Source organism: Rattus rattus, chromosome 7 (genome assembly GCF_011064425.1).
Source record: "Rattus rattus isolate New Zealand chromosome 7, Rrattus_CSIRO_v1, whole genome shotgun sequence".
In the NCBI taxonomy this organism is placed as follows: domain Eukaryota; kingdom Metazoa; phylum Chordata; class Mammalia; order Rodentia; family Muridae; genus Rattus; species Rattus rattus.
In genome coordinates this window covers 116,047,531-116,066,422 of record NC_046160.1, presented here as the reverse complement: position 1 = coordinate 116,066,422, position 18,892 = coordinate 116,047,531, and the positions used below count along the sequence as shown (strand labels likewise).

General features: G+C 51.6%; 1 protein-coding gene across 2 annotated transcripts in view; it reads left to right on the top strand.

Moving 5' to 3' along the window:
- Syne3 (spectrin repeat containing nuclear envelope family member 3) overlaps positions 1–18,892 on the top strand; it is an 83,340-nt gene that overhangs the window by 40,815 nt on the left and 23,633 nt on the right. Inside the window, exons 3-10 of one of the 2 annotated variants that reach the window (XM_032908332.1) lie at positions 817–989; positions 2,048–2,357; positions 9,348–9,509; positions 11,130–11,477; positions 13,525–13,658; positions 14,814–14,988; positions 16,975–17,157; positions 18,573–18,716. In XM_032908332.1, coding sequence (XP_032764223.1) covers positions 817–989; positions 2,048–2,357; positions 9,348–9,509; positions 11,130–11,477; positions 13,525–13,658; positions 14,814–14,988; positions 16,975–17,157; positions 18,573–18,716 — 1,629 coding nt within the window. The remainder of the gene's footprint in view (positions 1–816; positions 990–2,047; positions 2,358–9,347; positions 9,510–11,129; positions 11,478–13,524; positions 13,659–14,813; positions 14,989–16,974; positions 17,158–18,572; positions 18,717–18,892) is intronic. The other variant, XM_032908334.1, reaches the window with a different exon arrangement.

Here is an 18,892-nt window from a genome sequence, read left to right as displayed (position 1 = left end):
TCTGGGAGATGTCTCAGCTGAGATTCCTTGGATGAGTCTAGGTTATGTCAAGTTGAGAGCTGAAGCTGTCATAAACCCAATGACGTGAATTTAATTCCCGGGACCCACAGTAGGAGAGAACAGATTCCCAAAAGTTGTCGTCTGACCTTTACATGTGTACTAGGATACACATGCCTCCACACTAACACACACATGCACATGCACACAAATAATACATTAAAAGAGAGAGATAAGGAGGGAAGGGGCTGGGAGAGACAGGCGAGGGACAGATATAGGATGGATGTAGGCAAGGCTCTGGGGTGTCCTTGAGTGAGACATCCCTCAGGAATGGACTGTACGATCGATTCTGTCACGCACGGGAGCAGGACCTTGGAGTAAGGGCAAAGCAGTGTGACCACTTTTGAGCCTTGACTGGGTAGGGACTGAAATGGCCTCTGACATCAGACATGAGGGTGTCACTTCATGGCCACGGTGATGTACACTGCCTACATGTGTTTTCTTCTGAGTAAAATCTGAGAGGTTGGCCTGCTCGTACCATCGTACAGGTTAAGAAAGGCTCACCCCGGGAGAGAGCAAGCTTTGTCTGAGTTAGAAGCTGGGCTCAGCTCAGTGGTCAAGAACAAGAATAACATCCAGAGTCCCCTCTCTTTTCCCAAAGCCCTCAGCGGCTTCCTCAGGGGCACATCAGAGGGGTGTAAGGCCTCAGGCTAAGTTGTAGCAACTCTGGCCTCAAAATCCAGCTCTTGGTGCCGGTCCATTATCTGTGCCCGGTGGTGCCACGTCTGACCCTGGGAAACTGTGCTGTTGTACCCACAGAAAATCTGTCAGCTGGAGCCTGAGGGATGCATGAAGGTCGAACTGGTCCTGCGGGCAGCTGAGGCCCTCTTGGCAACTTGCCAGGAGGGCCAGAAACCTGAGATCCTGGCCCGGCTGAGGGATATCAAGTCTCAGTGGGAGGAGACGGTCACCTACATGACTCACTGCCACAGGTAGGGACAGTCAGGGGACCTCACCGCCACATCACCTTGGGACCCCTGGCTGAGTGACTGTTCTCCAGACTCAGGGGTCCTGGGAACAGCATGTCCTCTTTGGATTTGGGCCAGCGCCTCTTTCTCAAAAGAGACAAGCATAATGGTGACAGAGGGTGGCCGCTGCAAACTCAGTTTGTTGCACCCACAGTCCTAATAGGCTCCTGGATGTGTCCTCTTTGTAAAGGCAGACATAAGAAGGCCTGGCCCTGACTAAGAAGATGTCTCAGTGGGTAAAGTGCTTGCCGCGCAAGTATGAGGTCCTGAGTTCGGATCCCCAGAGCTCTTGTAAATCTGAGCATGGTAGTGCATGAGAGATCAGAGCTTTCTGCCTTCTAAACCCTGCCATCCAACATTGCAGACAAATGTCTCGATGCCAGCTGCCAGGATAGAGCCATCTCCACACTAGAGAGGTGGAAACTAAGGCAGATGAAGGGGCAGGGCTGCCCTACCCTGAGAATTCACCCAGGTCCTTCATCCCCCATCCCTAGCTGGTAGCCACTAATTGACCCATAGATTTTTGATTTTTTTTTTTTTTTTTTTTGAGCTGGGGACCGAACCCAGGGCCTTGCGCTTGCTAGGCAAGCGCTCTACCACTGAGCCAAATCCCCAACCCCGCCCCCAATAGATATTTCTTTTCTGCCTAATATTAGGCAAAGTCCCAATCTTCCCTAATTGCCTTCGGGCAGCATATTCTAAGGGCCTGGGGCCACTGTGGGTGGAGTGAAGGATTTGTATACTGGTAGCAGTGGACGTTCAGAATGGGAATCTAGGGTCCTGGTGGCTCAGAGCCACTAGGATTTCATCTCCCTAGCAGGAGGCTGAGGGTTCCCATGGGATCTGGGCGTGGCCTCATTTGGGAGATTACTCACAGGACAGGAGGTCTCATGGGAAAGAAGGAAAGTCTGGAGTGTCATCGAGCACATCCTGTCCCCAGAACAAAGCTCCTAGAATCTGGGAGGGGTCAGTGACAGGAGCCAGCGGGCAGGCCTCTCAGTCCCACCACCTCTGTCCCACAGTCGCATCGAGTGGGTGTGGCTGCACTGGAGCGAGTACCTGCTGGCCCAGGACGAGTTTTACCGCTGGTTCCAGAAGATGGTGGTCACGCTGGAGCCCCCCGTGGAGCTGCAGCTGGGCCTGAAGGAGAAGCAGTGGCAGCTGAGCCACGCCCAGGTGCTGCTGCACAATGTGGACAATCAGGCTGTGCTCCTGGACAGGCTGCTGGAGGAGGCGGGCTCCCTGTTCAGCAGGATCGGGGACCCCAGCGTGGATGAAGAGGCCCAGAAGAGGATGAAGGCAGAGTACGATGCCGTGAAGGCCAGAGCCCAGGTCAGTGGCAATGGCTCCATCATCCAAACACCTACCCACCCCGTCCGCCCCTTCAGCCCTCTGCTGCTCACTCATGGAGGGTCAGTTCATCCGCCACCCACTTTCCCCTCAATCTCCTGGCCTGTCTGCTCCCCTCTCTGAGGCATAAGCAAACTTCCTCAGTCTACACACTCCACCTCTCCAACCCACCCGGTCACTCATCCATCAGCCTAGCATTCCCCAACGATTTACCTCTTAGCCGCCCACCCGCCCATCCACTCACCCATCCACTTGCCCATCCAGCCATCCTCTTGAGCGCTAACCATGTCCATTTGCTTTCTTGCCCGCCACCGTCTAATGCCCATCTTCACCCTCGTCCGTCCAGCATCTGGTTACCCATCCATCAGCCTCCCGTCCCTTACATAAGCTGGAGTGGCTTAGAGCTTCACACACACATGTATGCTTAACACATGTGCACAAACTGACGGGTTGTGCTGTCCCTGCCCCCGGCGGTTTTCCTTCAGCCTCTATCCGTCTCCTTCCCATTCCATGTTTTTCTTCCGTCTTGGTTTCTCTCCTTCATCCCTTAAGCCCGTCTACTGCCGCTCTTTCCTTCTTACCCTGATCCTTCTGCCCATCCCCCCCCGACCCTCCCCCACCTCATCCTGGATGTGCTTTTGTGACAGTTCATTCGATTGCTGTGTTAAATGATTGCTTTTTGGAAATTCTGATTTTCTTCACAGGTCTTTAGTATGTCCACCCCTTTCCTTCCTTTTAACAAACGTCCCTTGTCCTGCAGCGGGGTTAGCTTCTTCCTTGTCATTAAGCATGTGTGTTTAAAAGCGGAAGCATCAGGGGCGGTCACTCAGTGTCACTGTGTCTCCTGCACGGGTGGACGCTGAGCTCATCTCCTCAGGGCATGGTGTGCATCCCCACGGCTGAACCTGCCCTTAGCACATGAGTGTTTGCTTCAGCCAGGCACGCTGGGAGTGGACCTTCATGGTCCCTGTTTCCCTGTCACTAGGCTGGCTTGGGGATTCCTGAAGTGAGGGTGCTCATTTGTGCTGAGACAGGGTTTCTCTGGGTAGTGACCCGCCTGAAACTCGCTATGTCCATCACACTGGCCTGCCTCTGCCTCCTGAGTGTTGGGATTCAAGGTGTGCATTGCCACACCCAGATGTGAGTGCTTTCAAAACCTGAACCCTGACCCAAACTGATACCATAAACTCTTGGTTCCGTGTTCTGCAAGATGGCCGGTTTTGTTTGTTGCTGGTCTGTCTGTCTATCTATCTATCTATCTATCTATCTATCTATCTATCTATCTATCTATCTATCTATCCATCCATCCATCTATCTTCTATCATTTATGTATGTATGTATCTATGTTTCTATGAATATATTTATGTATGTATGTATGTATTTATGTATGTATGTATATATGTATGTATGTATGTATGTACCTATCTTAGGTAAATACTCCTTCCCATACACGTGGGAGAGTGTTCATGGTCCCACTGTGATGAGGACTAGAGGCACCTCCCTAGAGCTCTGTCTCTCTGCAGTGTCTCTGCTCCTTCTGGACATGAAAGCCCTCGTCCCTCTTACAATCTGAAGGAACAGACCCAGACCCAGCACCCAAGACCCAGATGCTCTGTCTGCTTCAGGCTGGTGGTCACAGTGTCCTACTTCTGCAGCTCAGTGTCCCTTTCTGTGGTGTGCTGTGGTCTGAGTCCCAAAGGGTTGTCTCTCTTTCCTGTATTCCTACTGGTGTTGTGAAGGGAATTCACTTTTTAAAATTATCCTCCGTGCTGGGATCTCTTGGGGTCCTCAAGCCCACAGTTTATAGAAGAGAATTTTGTTTTTGTTTGTTTGGTTTGTTTTTGTTTTTTTGAGATGGGTTTCTCTGTGGAGCCCTGGCTGTCCTGGAACTCACTCTATAGACCAGGCTGGCCTCAAACTCAGAGATCTACCTGCCTCTGCCTCCCAAGTGCTGCGATTAAAGGCGTGTGCCGCTGCCACCTGATGGGAGAGAAAGAATTTCCATAATGATCCAGTATGCTGATTTCCACCCCTGGAAGAAAGTACCAGGAGAAAACAATCTGAATGAGAGGTTTTGTTTTTTTGTTTTGTTTTGTTTTCTTTTCTTTTCTTTTTTCTTTTTTTCGGAGCTGGGGACCGAACCCAGGGCCTTGTGCTCTTGTGCTTGCTAGGCAAGCGCTCTACCACTGAACTAAATCCCCAACCCTGAATGAGAGGTTTTTGATTTGGTTCTCTCTGACTCCGCTGCTCTGAGCCTGCAGTGAGGTTGAGCATCATGGCAGTTGTGGTCCAGGAAGCAGAGAAAGACTCAGTAGTCTCTGCTTCCCAACAACCTGTTTGGCTCAAGCTCATCAATGGATTGGCTCATTGATGAGGTTAGTGCCCTAGGGAGCCAATCGTTTCCCAACAGCACTTCCAGTTGAACCTCCCACATGAGGAGGTGACTTGAGCCATGAGGTGACTTTCAGATCCAAAGAATAATGTCAGAGCGTAGAAATCCGTTAGAGACACTGAAGAGGGACTGGATTCGGGCCTGGATCTGCTGCTGCCTAGCGATGTGGACCACTTAACTATCACTAGGCTCTGAACTCTGAGAACCGGCTAGTGTTTGGCCATCATAAAGGGTGCCTATATTCTCAGCATGTGAAGGACAGTCAGAAACAGCATCCTTGTTTGACACGCAGTACATGTTTGGAACTGTTTATGAAATCCCCCTATACACACACACACACACACACTCACATACACACATACACACTCACACACACACATACACACACACATACACACTCATACACACACATACACACACACGCATACACACACATACACACGCATACACACACATACACACATACACACATACACACTCACGCACACATATATACACCCACACACACATCACACACACACAAACACACACTCAAACACACACACACACACACACATTTTGCTCCCCAGGCTTCTAGGCCTGGATCAGGATAGATGGACAAGATAGTATTCGGTTGACTTGGCTCTTGTAGCAAGTTGTTTTCTCCTTGACAACCCAGTACTACGTTGCTGGGGAAGGCATAAGAGGAAACCTCTCTCTGGATCTGCCTCTCCAGGTCTGTCTAGGAAAGGTGCCAGGCCCTTCCCTGTGATTTACCAAAACAGGCACTCTGTCCATCAGCAGAGCCCTGAGTACAGGGAGCAGAGGAGCTAAAATCTGAGTTTTGTGTGTTCATGTGTGCATGTGTGAGTGGAAGCTAGTGGGGCCTGGCCTTTGAAATTTTTTTAAATTGTTTTTTGTTTTCAGCTTATATAAATACACCTGGTGACATCTTTGTCTACCCTGTAAGAAGGCTGGAGGGCGGAAGGGGTGGAAAAAGGGCTTTGGGAAAACAATGCTTGCTTCCTAGAGCTAGGGTTTCTGTTGGGCTTCGGATCAAACAGGGGACAGAGACTCCCAGAGGCGAGTCGTGGTTGCTTCTGTATTGCGATGGAAGGCAATGCTCACCCAGCTTCCCCTGGCAAAAATCACACCCCAGCTAGAGCAGGAGGCAAATCACAGTCAGCTGCCGTGGGCAATCTGAAGCAGCCCCGCATCCCACACCTGGGATTAAAACAGATGCACGTTCCTATTGATTTCCGTGTTGGTTTAAAGAAACCAAAATTCTCACTACACATCAGCACAGAGAGGGGATTTGGAGCTCCTGGAGGAGGGAGGGTTTTCCTTTAGCCGGGTGTATGGTCACTAGGCCTCCATGATAGGATCAGCAGGGCTGGTGCAGAGGACCTAGCCTTTCTGGTATAGCTGTTAGCTCAATCCCAACGTGGAAATAAGGTGTTGAGGCACGAGGGAACTGAATCCTGTAGAAGTGGGATGTTTTCACCTTCCAGCTGCTGGCTGAAGCCTGGGAACCCTTGATTTTTCTCTGGGTGTCTGAGACCCCAGAGGGCTTAGAGGGACTGTTTAAGGGGGACTGGTCAGCTGGCTTAGAAAAACCAGAAGTGGCTTGGCCCATGGGACATCACGCACAAGCGAGTGTGCGAGTGCACATGCGCATGTGTGTGTGTGTGTGTGGTGTGTGTGTGTGGGTGTGGGTGTGTGTGTGGTGTGTATGTTTGCGTGTATGTGTGTGTGTTGTGTGTGGTGTGTATGTGGTGTGTGTGTTTGCGTGAGTGTGTGTGTGTGTGTTATGTGGTGTGTGTGTGTTTGCATGTGTGTGTGTTGTGTGTGTGTGTGTGTGTGTGTTGTGTGTTATGTGTGTGTGTGTTTGTGTGTGTGTATGTGTGTGTGTGCGCGTGCACACGCTGGAAAGGACATTGGATCTCACGCAGCTGGAATTATAGGCAGTTGTGAGCTGCCTAACATGGGTGGTGGGAACCAAATTTGGATCCTTCGTAAGAGTAGCACACACTTCGAACTACTGAGCTGCCTCTCCAAGCCCTCTCTCCTTCTACCTTGTGCAGCTCAATTGTCAGGTTTGGCAGCTGGAGACAGTTATCTGCTTAGCCACCTCTCCACCCCCCAGCCCCATCTGTTTCCATAGATGTCAGGTGTGTGAAGCAGTGAACACCTCTGAAACAGGTGGGGACAGGTGCACCCCCTTCGGCTTCTGGGACCCCCCCCCAAAGAAGCACCCGTAGAGGAGCTTCAGTCTTCCCAAAGCATCCAAAGGAAAGCACAGGCAGGCCAGCTGATGCCAGGAATGTCTTCCTTGTTTGATTTGAAACCATTGCTTCCGAGCGAGCGGCAAACAGCAACATCCGCCCTCTTCCACAGAAAAGGGCTGCCTGGCCTCAGGCCATGGGTCCTAGACTTTCTGCAGCCCTTTGTTGGGGACATAAATCCAAGCCACCCCGTTAATTGCTCGGGTTTTGACATTGCTGACAACTCTGCCTGCTGCAGATGGTTTAATTGTTTGGTTTAATGAGGAGGCGGAGCCCTCATCCGCTCCGGCCCCTGTCACTCAGCGGTGGCTGAGCTCGGCTTTGAAATGGCTGTGGTGCCTGGCACGCAGCTAATCTGGATCCCTGCCTGCCGCTTTGCTAGGGCCTGCTCCCCATCATGGGGATTTTTATTGACTCTGGACTTTTCTGGGTGCCAGCACCTCATCCTTCACACAGACCGAGCTGCCTGTCATTCATTCCTGGCGGGGAGCCCTTTCTTCCACCTTCAACATCAGGCTCAGCCTCTGGGGTTCCTGGCAAACCCACTGAGTCTCAACCATGAGCCTTTCCTGGGATTGGAGGGCACTGGGTGTGCAAACCATAGCACAGGAAGTTGGAACCACTGAGGGGGTGGAAGAGGCCCCAACAACTTTCTGAAGGCTAAGGACTGATCTGTGAAGGGGGTGGTCCCTGCCAAGGCTCAACCTTGGGATGTAGGCAGTTCTTATCTTGAGATTCTCCTATCTTTCCTAAGTGACCTGGTCCTAAGCCTTGACTATCCCATCTCTAAAATGGGGAGATTTTCTTGTGCTTGCTGTTATTACAGAGGTTTAATGAGCTGGTATTGTGTAGTTTGGGTGAACAGTGTCTCATAGGAGGGGAACCGTGCACAGACCGATGGGGGAAGGCTTCCGATCCACCTGCCTGCCCTCCTCAATGGAGAGCTTGTGACTTAGCTTCCCACAGGGTCAGGACCTTCCTAGGCATGGCCTGTTCTACAGGGAGGAGCTGAGGTCACCGAATTTCAGCTGCTGCACTGACTGGCCTCTCCTGTGGCCGCTCGGCGTTGGGCTAAGAACAGGTTTTAGATATTTAAATGAGCAAGGAAAATTTCAAAGCGAACTATTTTATTACATACAAAAGTGACACGAAGTTCAGGTTTTAGGATCCATACTGAAAGGTTTGATGGGAACAGGGCCGTTCTCTCCGCACAGTCTGGCTGCTTACGTGACACAATGCAAGTAGCTTCCGAATGGTCGAGTGATGGCAATAGAAGCCACAACGTGACAGGCAAAGCCAAAAGCATTTGGCTTGATAGAAACAGTTTGGGGTGCCAGCTTACAGGTCCCCCCATCCCTATGTAGGGATGGAGAGTGTAGTCTCATGCTTGCTGTCTGGATCTCATCTTGGGCCTCGTGAGAGTCCTGTACGCACTGCAATGGCTGATAAATTGATTATGGCTTAGGGATGCCGTAAGCCACACAAGATGCAAGATGTGCACTGGAAGAGTCCCCGGGTCCTTTCCCTTGACTTTCTGTCAAACTCCCTCTGTCCTGCTTTTGCTCCTGTATCACTGTGATGCAAGCTCTGACCGAAAGCGTTTCCTCTTCTGGGAAGAAAGCGTTTCTTTGGCTTTCTCTTCCACATCAGTGTCTGAGGGAAATCAGGACAGGAAGTGAAGCAGAGACTGCAGACAGATGCTGCTACCGTTTTGATTTATGGCTTCCCCTCTAGGTCATGCTCAGATACCTTTCTTATGCAGCCCGGAATCCCCCTGACTCTGGCTGTCCTAGGTGGGTGACTCTGGGCATGTCACTTCACTGCTCCGAGTCTCAGAGGCCTTGTCTGTCAAGTTGGGCTAAAACTGAGAGGCCCCCGTGGGTGGGTTTACAGAGTGTGAATGTAACTTTCTTAGTAGTGACCCAGCAGGGCGAGGGCAAGGGTGAGGGCGTGGGCGCAGGGGGGCAGGGCAGGGGCAGGGCGAGGGGCGGGGGCGGGGCGAGGCGAGGTGGGGCGGGGCGGGGGCAAGGGCGAGGGCGAGGGGAAAGCTCAGAGGGACAGTGGTCTTTGCTCCTTATCATTGTTCATGCTGTTCCCATGTCCTATCCAGTGGCATTCCTCAGACATAGCAGAAAAGAATGCCAGCTGGACAGTTGACCAGGCCAGGTTCTGGCGTGTGTGGGACTTCGGCATCCGGTTCTGATTCCAGCATCCATACAGATCCCTCACCCTCCCTGCCAAGCCCCTACTATTCCCAGTCTCAGGCATTGGGCTCCTAACAGACTGGGACCCTCACGCAGGCAATTCCCTCTACAGCACAGGGTGGAGCTCCTGGCCCAGGTGGCCCAGGACCATGAGCAGTACCGGGAGGACGTGAGCGAGTTCCAGCTGTGGCTGAAGGCGTTGGTGGAGAAGGTGCACAGCTGCCTGGGGCGGAACTGCAAACTGGCCACCGAGCCTCGCCTCTCTGTGCTGCAGGTACACCACCGGGACCCAGACGGGACACTGTGTCCCAGTTAGGTTGCCCTGCTGAAGGGGAACCTTCATGTTGTCCCAAGTGGGAATAATGTGGGTTGTCACACCAGACACAGGCACCCGCAGCACAGACTCCTGGGAAGAGAATCAGGGATGACAGCTGACAGAGGGGTCAAATTGGACATGCAGGATCCCAGTGACCTGGTCTCAGATGTGGGGTGCATGGAATGTCAGGAGAGGTTTTTATTTGTTACAAGTGGGAGCTTCTCCTGCCTCCCAATGATGGGGTGCATCTAGGGGGTGTGGTGATAGACGCTACAGTGGCCAGGGCAGTGCTACAGTGGACAGTCATCCCATTCAAAGGTCAAGGTGGGCAGGAGAAATGGGTCCATGCCACCTCTCATACCGCATGGTCTTGGGGGAGCATCTAGATCCTGCACCTTGTGAGTGGATGCAAGGGTTTTGGCACCAGGTGTATGCAAGGTCGCCGGTAAAGACGCTTCAGACATGACTGCTGTAGTATGGTGAAGGGGAAGGTTTTTATTGAGAGAGAGAAGACAACCAGAGGCATCTGGAAGAGTCCAGAATAGAGAGAGAAAGAAGCAGACTGAACATGGGCAGCAGACAGGACATGGCTGGGGCTGTCTATACGGGAGAGCGGAAGTAGAGAACAGTGAGGTTAGCCTGGCTGTCAGGAGGACAGGGTCCAGGTTGAGCTTGTTTTGGGCTATTTGGATATCCTGTTGGAGTCTGGGGAATTTGGAGTCTCCTTTGGACCAGACAGCAAGTTATCAGCAGCAATTCATGAGCCGCTTCTCAGCTCTCCCTGTGTGGTGTCTGTACATTTATGTTTAAATCAATTTGCCTTTGAAGAAGGCGCTGACCATTATTTAGAAAGAAAGCTTAGAGTCAGGTGGAAGTGTCCAGCCCAAAGCGTGGGTATTGGGTTTAAGGTGTTGGAATGGTTGAAACTTTGGGGCCAGATTTGGAAAGATAAGTATAAATATTTATGTTTGCCTGTAATCGTATCCTGTCACAGAAAGGAAAGAAGTGAAGACTTGAATCACTGTTGGAAAGGGGGAAGCCAGCACTATAATATAAAGACGTAAAAATCAGGCATGGTTCTATGTGCCTGTAATCCCAGCATCTGGGAACGCTGAGGATCTGAACTTTAAGGCCATTCTTGGCAGTAAATTGTGGCCAACCTGAGCTACATAAGCCACACACAACATTCTTCACAGACCTATTCAAATGCAAAAAAAAAAAAAAAAAGACAGATGCGCATCTAAAATTGAAATAGATATCTGCACGCAGAGTGAGGCTTGGCACCCCTTGACTCTTTGTGGATCCATGGCGTAGCTTGCTGATGGCTTCAAGCTGATTTGTCTTAAAGAAACAGATGCCAGACGGCGCTGATGACAGGGACACACATAACAGAGATGCTCTTCTGCAAGCACTCAATGGCTTGGAAGAGACAGGAGGGGACATTCCTATCTCACAAGTCCATGTTACCTTGGGCAGGCAGTCACCCTTGGGATGGTCCCAGGTCCCTTGGGATGGCCCCTAGGTCTGCTCTGGGAGCACAGCTAACCTTTGCTCTTCTGCTATCTCCCCATCACCCAGGACATCGCCAAGGAGTTCCCTAGGGGTGAGGAGTCTTTGAACAGATTGGAGGAGCAGGCTGTGGGTGTCATTCGGAACACCTCTCCTTTGGGTGCAGAGAGGATCTCAGGGGAGCTGGAGGAGATGCGGATGGTCCTGGAGAAGCTGAGAGTCCTCTGGAAAGAGGAGGAAGGAAGGCTGCGGGGCCTGCTCCAGTCCAAGGGCGCCTGTGAGCAGCAGATCCAGCAGCTGGAGGTGGAACTGGGAGAGTTCAAGAAAGTTCTTCAGAGGCTGGCCCAGCAAGGCTTGGAGCCCATGGTGAAGACGGCCACAGAGGATGAGCTAGTGGCCCACTGGAGGCTGTTCTCAGTAAGTTCAGGGGTGTGTTGGGCCTCGGGTGGCTGGAGTTACTCTGAGGCATAGAATTAATCACAGAAAGGCCTTACACTTCTCTGGTATGCTTGACTCTTTGGTACCTGAGTTCTCTGAAAGGGTCATAGAGAAATCAAGCATTTCTTCCCATTTTCCAGGAGAAGAGGCCTGAAATATTTTTTTTACCCTCTTGCAATCCCTAAAGGCACATAGTAAGTTGGTGGCTAATTAAGACCCAAGGAACATAGGATATCCAGTCATGGACTAAAACCCTTTCCTTCCTTGGCAGTGGGGGTGAAGATGGATGTTCTGCCCAGGGAGAAGTGAGGTTAGAGGTTGTGGAGAGATAGTAAGAAGAAAACATGGGGCAGGATCTGGGGAGTTGGAGCAAAGAAAGCAGTGTAGGCTCCTACCCACTCAGGAAGTCTTAGTCACCTCCGTGTTACTGTAACAAAATAGCCATGGCAACCAGCTTATGAAGAGGAAAGGTTTGTGTAGCACATGTTCTGGAGGTGCCATTTGAGATCCAGTGGCTGTGTTTCTTTGGGCCTCAGGTAGGGACGATGTGTCATGGTGACAGTCTATGGCACATCATACATATATTCGCCTCATAAGTCAGAAAGCAGGGCCAGTCACGAAGACAAGACAAGCAGGCCCTATGAACTCCTTCAGTGGCACACTTCAAAAACCTAAGGACTTCCCCCTGGTCTCCTCCCTCTAGGCTCCTCCCCCTGGGCTTCTCTCTCTGGTCTCCTCCCCCTGGGCTCCTCCCCCTGGGCTCCTCCCCCTAGGCTCCTCCCCCCTGGGCTTCTCTCTCTGGCCTCCTCCCCCTGGGTTTCTCCCCCTGGACTCCTTCTCCTGGTCTTCCTCAAAAGCTCACAGTCCTGTTTTCTCCACCACCCAAACCACAGCAGGAGGCCTGACTTGCAGGCAGGTTTTAGATAAAGATTCCCAACCCCCCTCAACCCCTTACTTTTTTTTTCTCTCTCTCTCTTTTTTCTTTTTTTTCCGGAGCTGGGGACTGAACCCAGGGCCTTGTGCTTCCTAGGCAAGCGCTCTACCACTGAGCTAAATCCCCAACCCCTCAACCTCTTACTTTATGTTAATATCAGGATTCTGTCAGTGGTAGAATTGTCTAGCTCACATGAAGTTCCAGTTTCCTTCCTTTGTACCTCAAACGGTGGGGGAGCCATGAAAGGAAATACCTAAAAAATAAAAAAGTAGAAAGCATCGCCCCCAATCTCCATTCTGTCCCACTATGGTGCTAAGGTTTTCCTGTCCATCCTTTATGAATTTGAGAGCTTTTCATGCAGCCTCCCAGCAGGCCAGGTCACGCAGCATCTTTCTGCAGAATGGACCATGCATCCTCAAGGGCCACCTACTTTAGTCTGAGTTAGAGCATGGGCGGTGGTTGGCAGTGGAGATCGTAGGACCAGACTGTACAGTTTCACACAGGTCCCTGTCCTTCACTCTGGACAGACTGGAGGAATGGTTTCACTTCGGGAGTATGTGAGTTGGGAATATTAACAGGAAGACTAGAGACAGTGCTTACCGCCTAGGAATGTAGGCTTGCTTTCTGAGTCCAGGTTGCTAACCAATGGACCACACTCCTCAGTCCCTTCCGTTGGAGCTTTGTTCTTCTTAGCCAGCTTTTATGTCAGTGCTGGGGATTGAATCCAGGTGGAGACCTGCAGGTTCCGATCTCTCAGAGCCAGAGGCAAAGGCTGTAGTCAATGGGAGTAGCTACAGGACAATGAAGCTAACATTTGTCACAGTGTCACTATGAGGAAGATGACACCGAGTGCATACAGGCAGCTACAGGGAAGGTTAAGTTCCAGGTTGGGGAGGACAGGCTGAGCCTAAGGATAAGACCCCCCCCCAGCCCCAGTCCATGCCTTTGGTGACAGGTAAGACCTCCCAGCCCATGCCTTTGGTGACAAGGTCCTCCAGCCTAGCCAGTCACTGGCCTCTATTCAGCTCCTGCACACACATTGTAATCCCGCTGAGGAAGGAGACTCACAAGCAATTGGATGTCATCTTGCAGGGGACTCGGGCTGCACTGGCTTCAGAGGAACCCCGTGTAGACCGGTTACAAACTCAACTAAAGGAACTTGTCATCTTCCCGGACCTGCAGTCACTCTCTGATAGCGTGGTGGCTGCCATTCAGGAATACCAAAGGTACCCAGGGAGACTGAAGCCAGGCAGGACTAAGGGTGGGCGGGACTCAGGGTGCCGGATACTTGGCACCCTGTGTGTGGATGGTGGGCTTGCTGTCTGGGGATGGGGAGTATCTACTCAATGTAGACTCTAGTGTCTACATTGTTGCATTCGGCTCCCAGAAAGAGGTCTGAACTTGCTTTGCTTGGAGGCTCTGCTCCGCCTTTGCGCGGCTGAGCACTGGGAGAAAGAGCTTCCCCACGCAGTGTCCTTAGGGAGGGCTGCCTGTAAGTGAGCACCACTCCTCTGCCTCCGGCCATGCTGAGACTGATCAGTGTATCTTCCCCACAGCCTCTGCCTATCTCTGCCCATGGGCACAGTTGGGCTTAGCTACACATAGAGTAATGGCGCCCCCTCTGCAGAAGTGAGCACTGCATATTTGGGGTGTTCACCTAGTTTTGCTGAGGAGGCATCCGAAAACCAGCCCATCTGTCCCAATAGCATCTCTTTGTATGTCTTATACCCCTGCCTGATTCTGGGGGATTTCTTCCGAGGGGACGTAGGCACTCCATCACAGGCTAGGTCAATCTTCAGCACTTTCTTCCAGGATACCCTCAGACTCAGTGTAGCTCTGGGTCCCACATTAACTCTCGTCATCGTTTATTTTAAATGATCTTTTAAAATGCGGATTAAGCTCTCATTTGAGTCTTAAGTGGGAAGGGCAGTCTTCCAGCTTTCTGTTAACCAGAAGAAGCCCTCGAGGGTATGAATATTTCTGGGAGCAGTGTGAAGGGCGTCCTGGATTAGGAATGTTTCTGGGGACGTTCTGTTACTCATTCTCCAGAGTAGGAAAAAGGGGGTCGGACAGCACCAAGCCATGCAAGGCACAGTTGCTCCTCCTGCCTCTAGACTCCCACCCTTTCAGACACTGCAGTCTCGTTTCCTTGAGGGCCCATGTGACTGAGGAAGCCAAGGGTCTGTGGGTTTCTCATTCCGTTCTGTCCCAGTGCTTACAAATTCCCACCTAATTCCTGAGCAGGAGTCCATACACACTCATGGCAGCCCATGCATTAAGAGGCCATCCCCTTCCCTGGCAGCCTGGGCAGAGGCAGGCCTTAGCCTTGGACTAACCTTGCTCTCTCCTCTCTGGATGTGTGCCCTGTGCTGCCCTGTCAGTATGAAGGGTAAGAATGCCAGGCTCCACAATGCGACCAGGACGGAGCTATGGCAGCGTTTCCAGCGGTCCCTCAATGACCTGCAGCTATGGAAGGCGCTGGCCCAGAGGCTCCTGGACATCACCACCAGCCTGCCGGACCTGGCCTCCATTCACACCTTTCTACCCCAGATTGAGGTAACCAGGCTTCGTGGGGATGGGCAGGCCACTGGTCCAGTGTGTGGAATCTCAGCTACCCTCCCAGGGACAAACACATTCCTGGGTCCTCAAGATACCTGGCTCAGCCAAGTACCAAGTGCACAGGAAGGATTACCACTTGCTCTCAAGGACAAGTCATCCTTAGTCCTCAGGTAGAAGCAAAGCTGGGTGTGACTTTCATGGATCTCCCTTGGAGTCCCCGCTACAGGTAGAGTAATAATGGTTCTGCCAGAGAACAGTTTAGCAAGCCATGGTCTTCATAGCGTCTGCCATTGACAGCCTGGCCAGTGGGACCTTTAAATACAGAGTTGATCAGGCCAGTTAGGACTCAACGTTGCCATCCGAGCCCAGGCTCTCCTTGATCCAAGCCTCATCTCTTTCTGGCCCCCAACTTAGCTGACAAAGTATTTGTTACAATACTTTGTAGCAAGCCGAACTTCTTATTCGTGGGAATTGCCTAGGGCCTCCTCCATCACCTCTGCGGATTAGGAGGTTAAACCCTTTCTGGAAACCTTTTATCTCATTGGTCAGGCAGGTCATGTGACCATCCTTTAACCAGCAGTGGCTGAAGACTGGGAAATCGGCATGATTTCTGTAACCAGTAATTCTAAACCTTCCTTTGGGCACTTTGTTTCCAGAACAAATGTTGGCTGTTTGGGGAAAGAGGAATATTAGGACGAGCATTTGTCAGCATCTGTCACAAAGTCCCTCAACACTGGGGTTTCTATCGACTCATAAACCCTGCAACGTCACCACTGAGCCCTCAGTCCATGAGAGGCTCTTGCATCCAGGGATGCTCAGACACACAGAGCCGAGAGGGAGCCATGAACTGTGCAGGGTGTCAACCTCACTTCATAGTTTTTGTTCCGATTATAAAAATATACCTATATTACCCAGAGACGGTAAGGATTCCAGGAGAATTAAACAAAAACTACCCACTATCCCACAAGGCACAGAGCCTCCATCAACACATCAGATCAGTTTCCCCCTCACCCTTGCTGGTCTACTGAGTGCTGCTGGGAGAATCTTTAACCAGCTTGGGCCCTGTCCCCTGGAGCATGCTGCTCTGCCTGAAGACTGGAGCTCGCCCATGTGTGAGCCCAAGGTTGGTGCTGGGGGTCATCCTTGGTTGCCCTTCTGCATTAATCACTGGACACGGAGCTCACTGGTTGTGGCTAGTCTTGTCAGCCATCTTGCTTTAGGCAGTCCCTGGCACCTCTGCCTTCATAAACTGAAATTACAGTTGGCTCACCGCGCCCACCCAGCACTCATTTGTCTTTCTTGGTATTTGAACTCAGGTCCCTCAGGCTTGTTCGGCAAGCGCCTCAATTGTTGAGCCATCTCCCCAACTTTAATCTCTCCCTAATTACCTGTTTTAGTTAGTTTTTGGAGACAGGGTCTCCCATTGTAGGCCTTGCTAGTCTAGAACTCGCAATGTTGATCTGGCTGGCCATGAAATCACTGAGATCCACTTGCCTCTTATTATTGGTGGGAACTGCCCAGCAGCCCAAGAGCTGCGTTTTCAGGATGTCAGAAGGCCTGTCAGTGATAGAGGATCACTGTATATAGGCATAGAGGATCAAACTGATGAGGTGTGGAGGGTCACCTCAGGGATGCCGGCTTGGAAGCAATAGGCAGGCGGGAGCTGTGGTCCAGGCTGAGCATCTGCTGCAGCTTCTGGTGGTGATGATGGGAGGACATGAGTTTCTGAGACAGGAAAGAGGATGATGGATTATTCACTTGGCTTTTGGTAATGAGGCACATGGGGGATGGGCGGTTAACAAAAGGACACAAAACAAAACCCCCAGGGATGGTAAAACTCAGGGCCCCCCAATTCACTCCTGCAAGTCTGTTTCCACTGTGTGAGTCATCAGATGCCTGCAAAGTCACAACTCCAGCACAGCAACTGTAGGAAAATGTCGGCCCCTGGCTGTCCGAGGTGCATGGATACTTTGTCTCCCCCAGGCAGCCCTAACAGAAAGCTCCCGCCTGAAAGAGCAGCTGTCAATGCTGCAGCTGAAGACAGACCTGCTGGGCAGCATCTTTGGCCAGGAGAGAGCAGCCACCCTCCTGGAGCAGGTGACAGGCTCTGTGAGGGACAGAGACCTACTGCATAACAGCCTTCTTCAGCGGAAGAGCAAACTTCAGGTGAGCATCAGCAGCTTTGTCCCTGGAGCCTAGCCATGGGGGAGGGGGGTAGCCCCACCCTCTGCCCCTGTGGCTCTGGATGTGTGCCTATGCTTCCCACAATCTCAGGTACTATAGACAGGACATGACTCTCACATGACCCCTCTAACTGGCTTCCTAGGTACCTGTCTGCTGCTGTTCACTCCAGCATGGAGGAGAAAGCCAACTCCTATAAGTTGTCCTGTGACCTCCACATGCATGTGTGTGGGTGTTGCACGTGCAAACACACATGCACACATGCACGCATGTACACACACATGCACACACACACAAAGAAATTAAATGCAATAGAAGATGCAGATACAAGCATTTGCTAACTTTAATCCACTACAATCCTAGGAGTAAGTGTTATTAACAGCACCCTTCTGGCTACACTCAATCAAAGCAACAGCCCGGCACTCTGCGGGCAGCCTGTTCTAGCTGCCAAATGTTTGCTGAGTGGCCGCTAATGATGATGATAAAGGCTATGGGCTACTGGTGTTGGCTCTGGGCCAGCCACCTGCTAATCTCTGTCCAGCTGACGCTCTGGGGGAGGTGCTGCTGTTTGCCCGGTTTTACAGGTGAGGAGAGTCAGTCAGGATCTCCTGGCACAGGGTCAGGGCTCAGGCTACATCACCTGACACCCATCCAGCAACCTCACTTCATCAGCCGGCTGAGGCAGGGTGGCAGGACCTGGGGGAGCCAGACAGAAGGAGAAGTCTTCCCTTTCAAACCACCGAGGCAGCTGCTGGAGACAACCACCCACAGGAGGTGTCCACAGAGGCCCTCAACCTTCCTGATGCTGCGACCCTTTGATATAGTCCCTCATGTGGTCACCCGACCCCAGCCCCGGCAACCATAAAATTATTTTTGTTGAAGAGAGAAGACCCACCTTGAACGTGGATGGCCCCACCCCGTGAGCTGGAGTCCCAAACTGAATAACTGTAATTTTGCTACTGTTGTGAATTGTAGTGTTAACATCCGTGTTTTTTGGATGGTCTTAGGTGACCCCTGTGAAAGGGTCATTCAACCTCAACCCCCACAGGAGTCGCAACACACAGGTTGAGAATCTCTGACCTATAGGCTGCTGCAGCCTATAGGGTTCTATATAGGGTTCAGGCAGTGAAGAGGCCAGTGTCTGTAGGACAACTGGCTCAATTCTGTCTCTATAGCAGAGAATTGAAAGGAAATGACTAGGCTGGCCATATTCTAATAAAATCATATTTATAAATAAGGTTCTGGTGAGATTTGGTGTCTAAGGGAGGGGCTGCTTGTTAGGGGCTTGGCCCACCAGGGACCACTACCTGGAGGAGATGGTTCTGGAGAGCAGCCCAGCCTGCTGTTAGGTCTTACAAGGCACTAGGGGAAAAGCTCTTTATTTGTGGTTCTATTTGCAGAGCCTGCTTGTTCAGCACAAGGACTTTGGGGTAGCTTTTGATCCTCTGCACAGGAAGCTCCTAGACCTCCAAGCCAGGATCCAAGCAGAGAAAGGGCTTCAGCGGGACCTTCCTGGAAAGCAGGTCCAGCTCCTAAGGTTGCAGGTGAGGAGTGGTTGTCACCTGGTGTCTGCTTGAAAGCTCCCCCTGCTGGTGGTTTGGGTCCATTACTGCAGGGATGACGGGTCTCAGTGGAATCTGTTCATTTATTTGGTCGGCAGTTCTGGCGCTAACACACACGCACACGCAGCTGCTGAGTCTTGAGTCTAACACAGCGACAA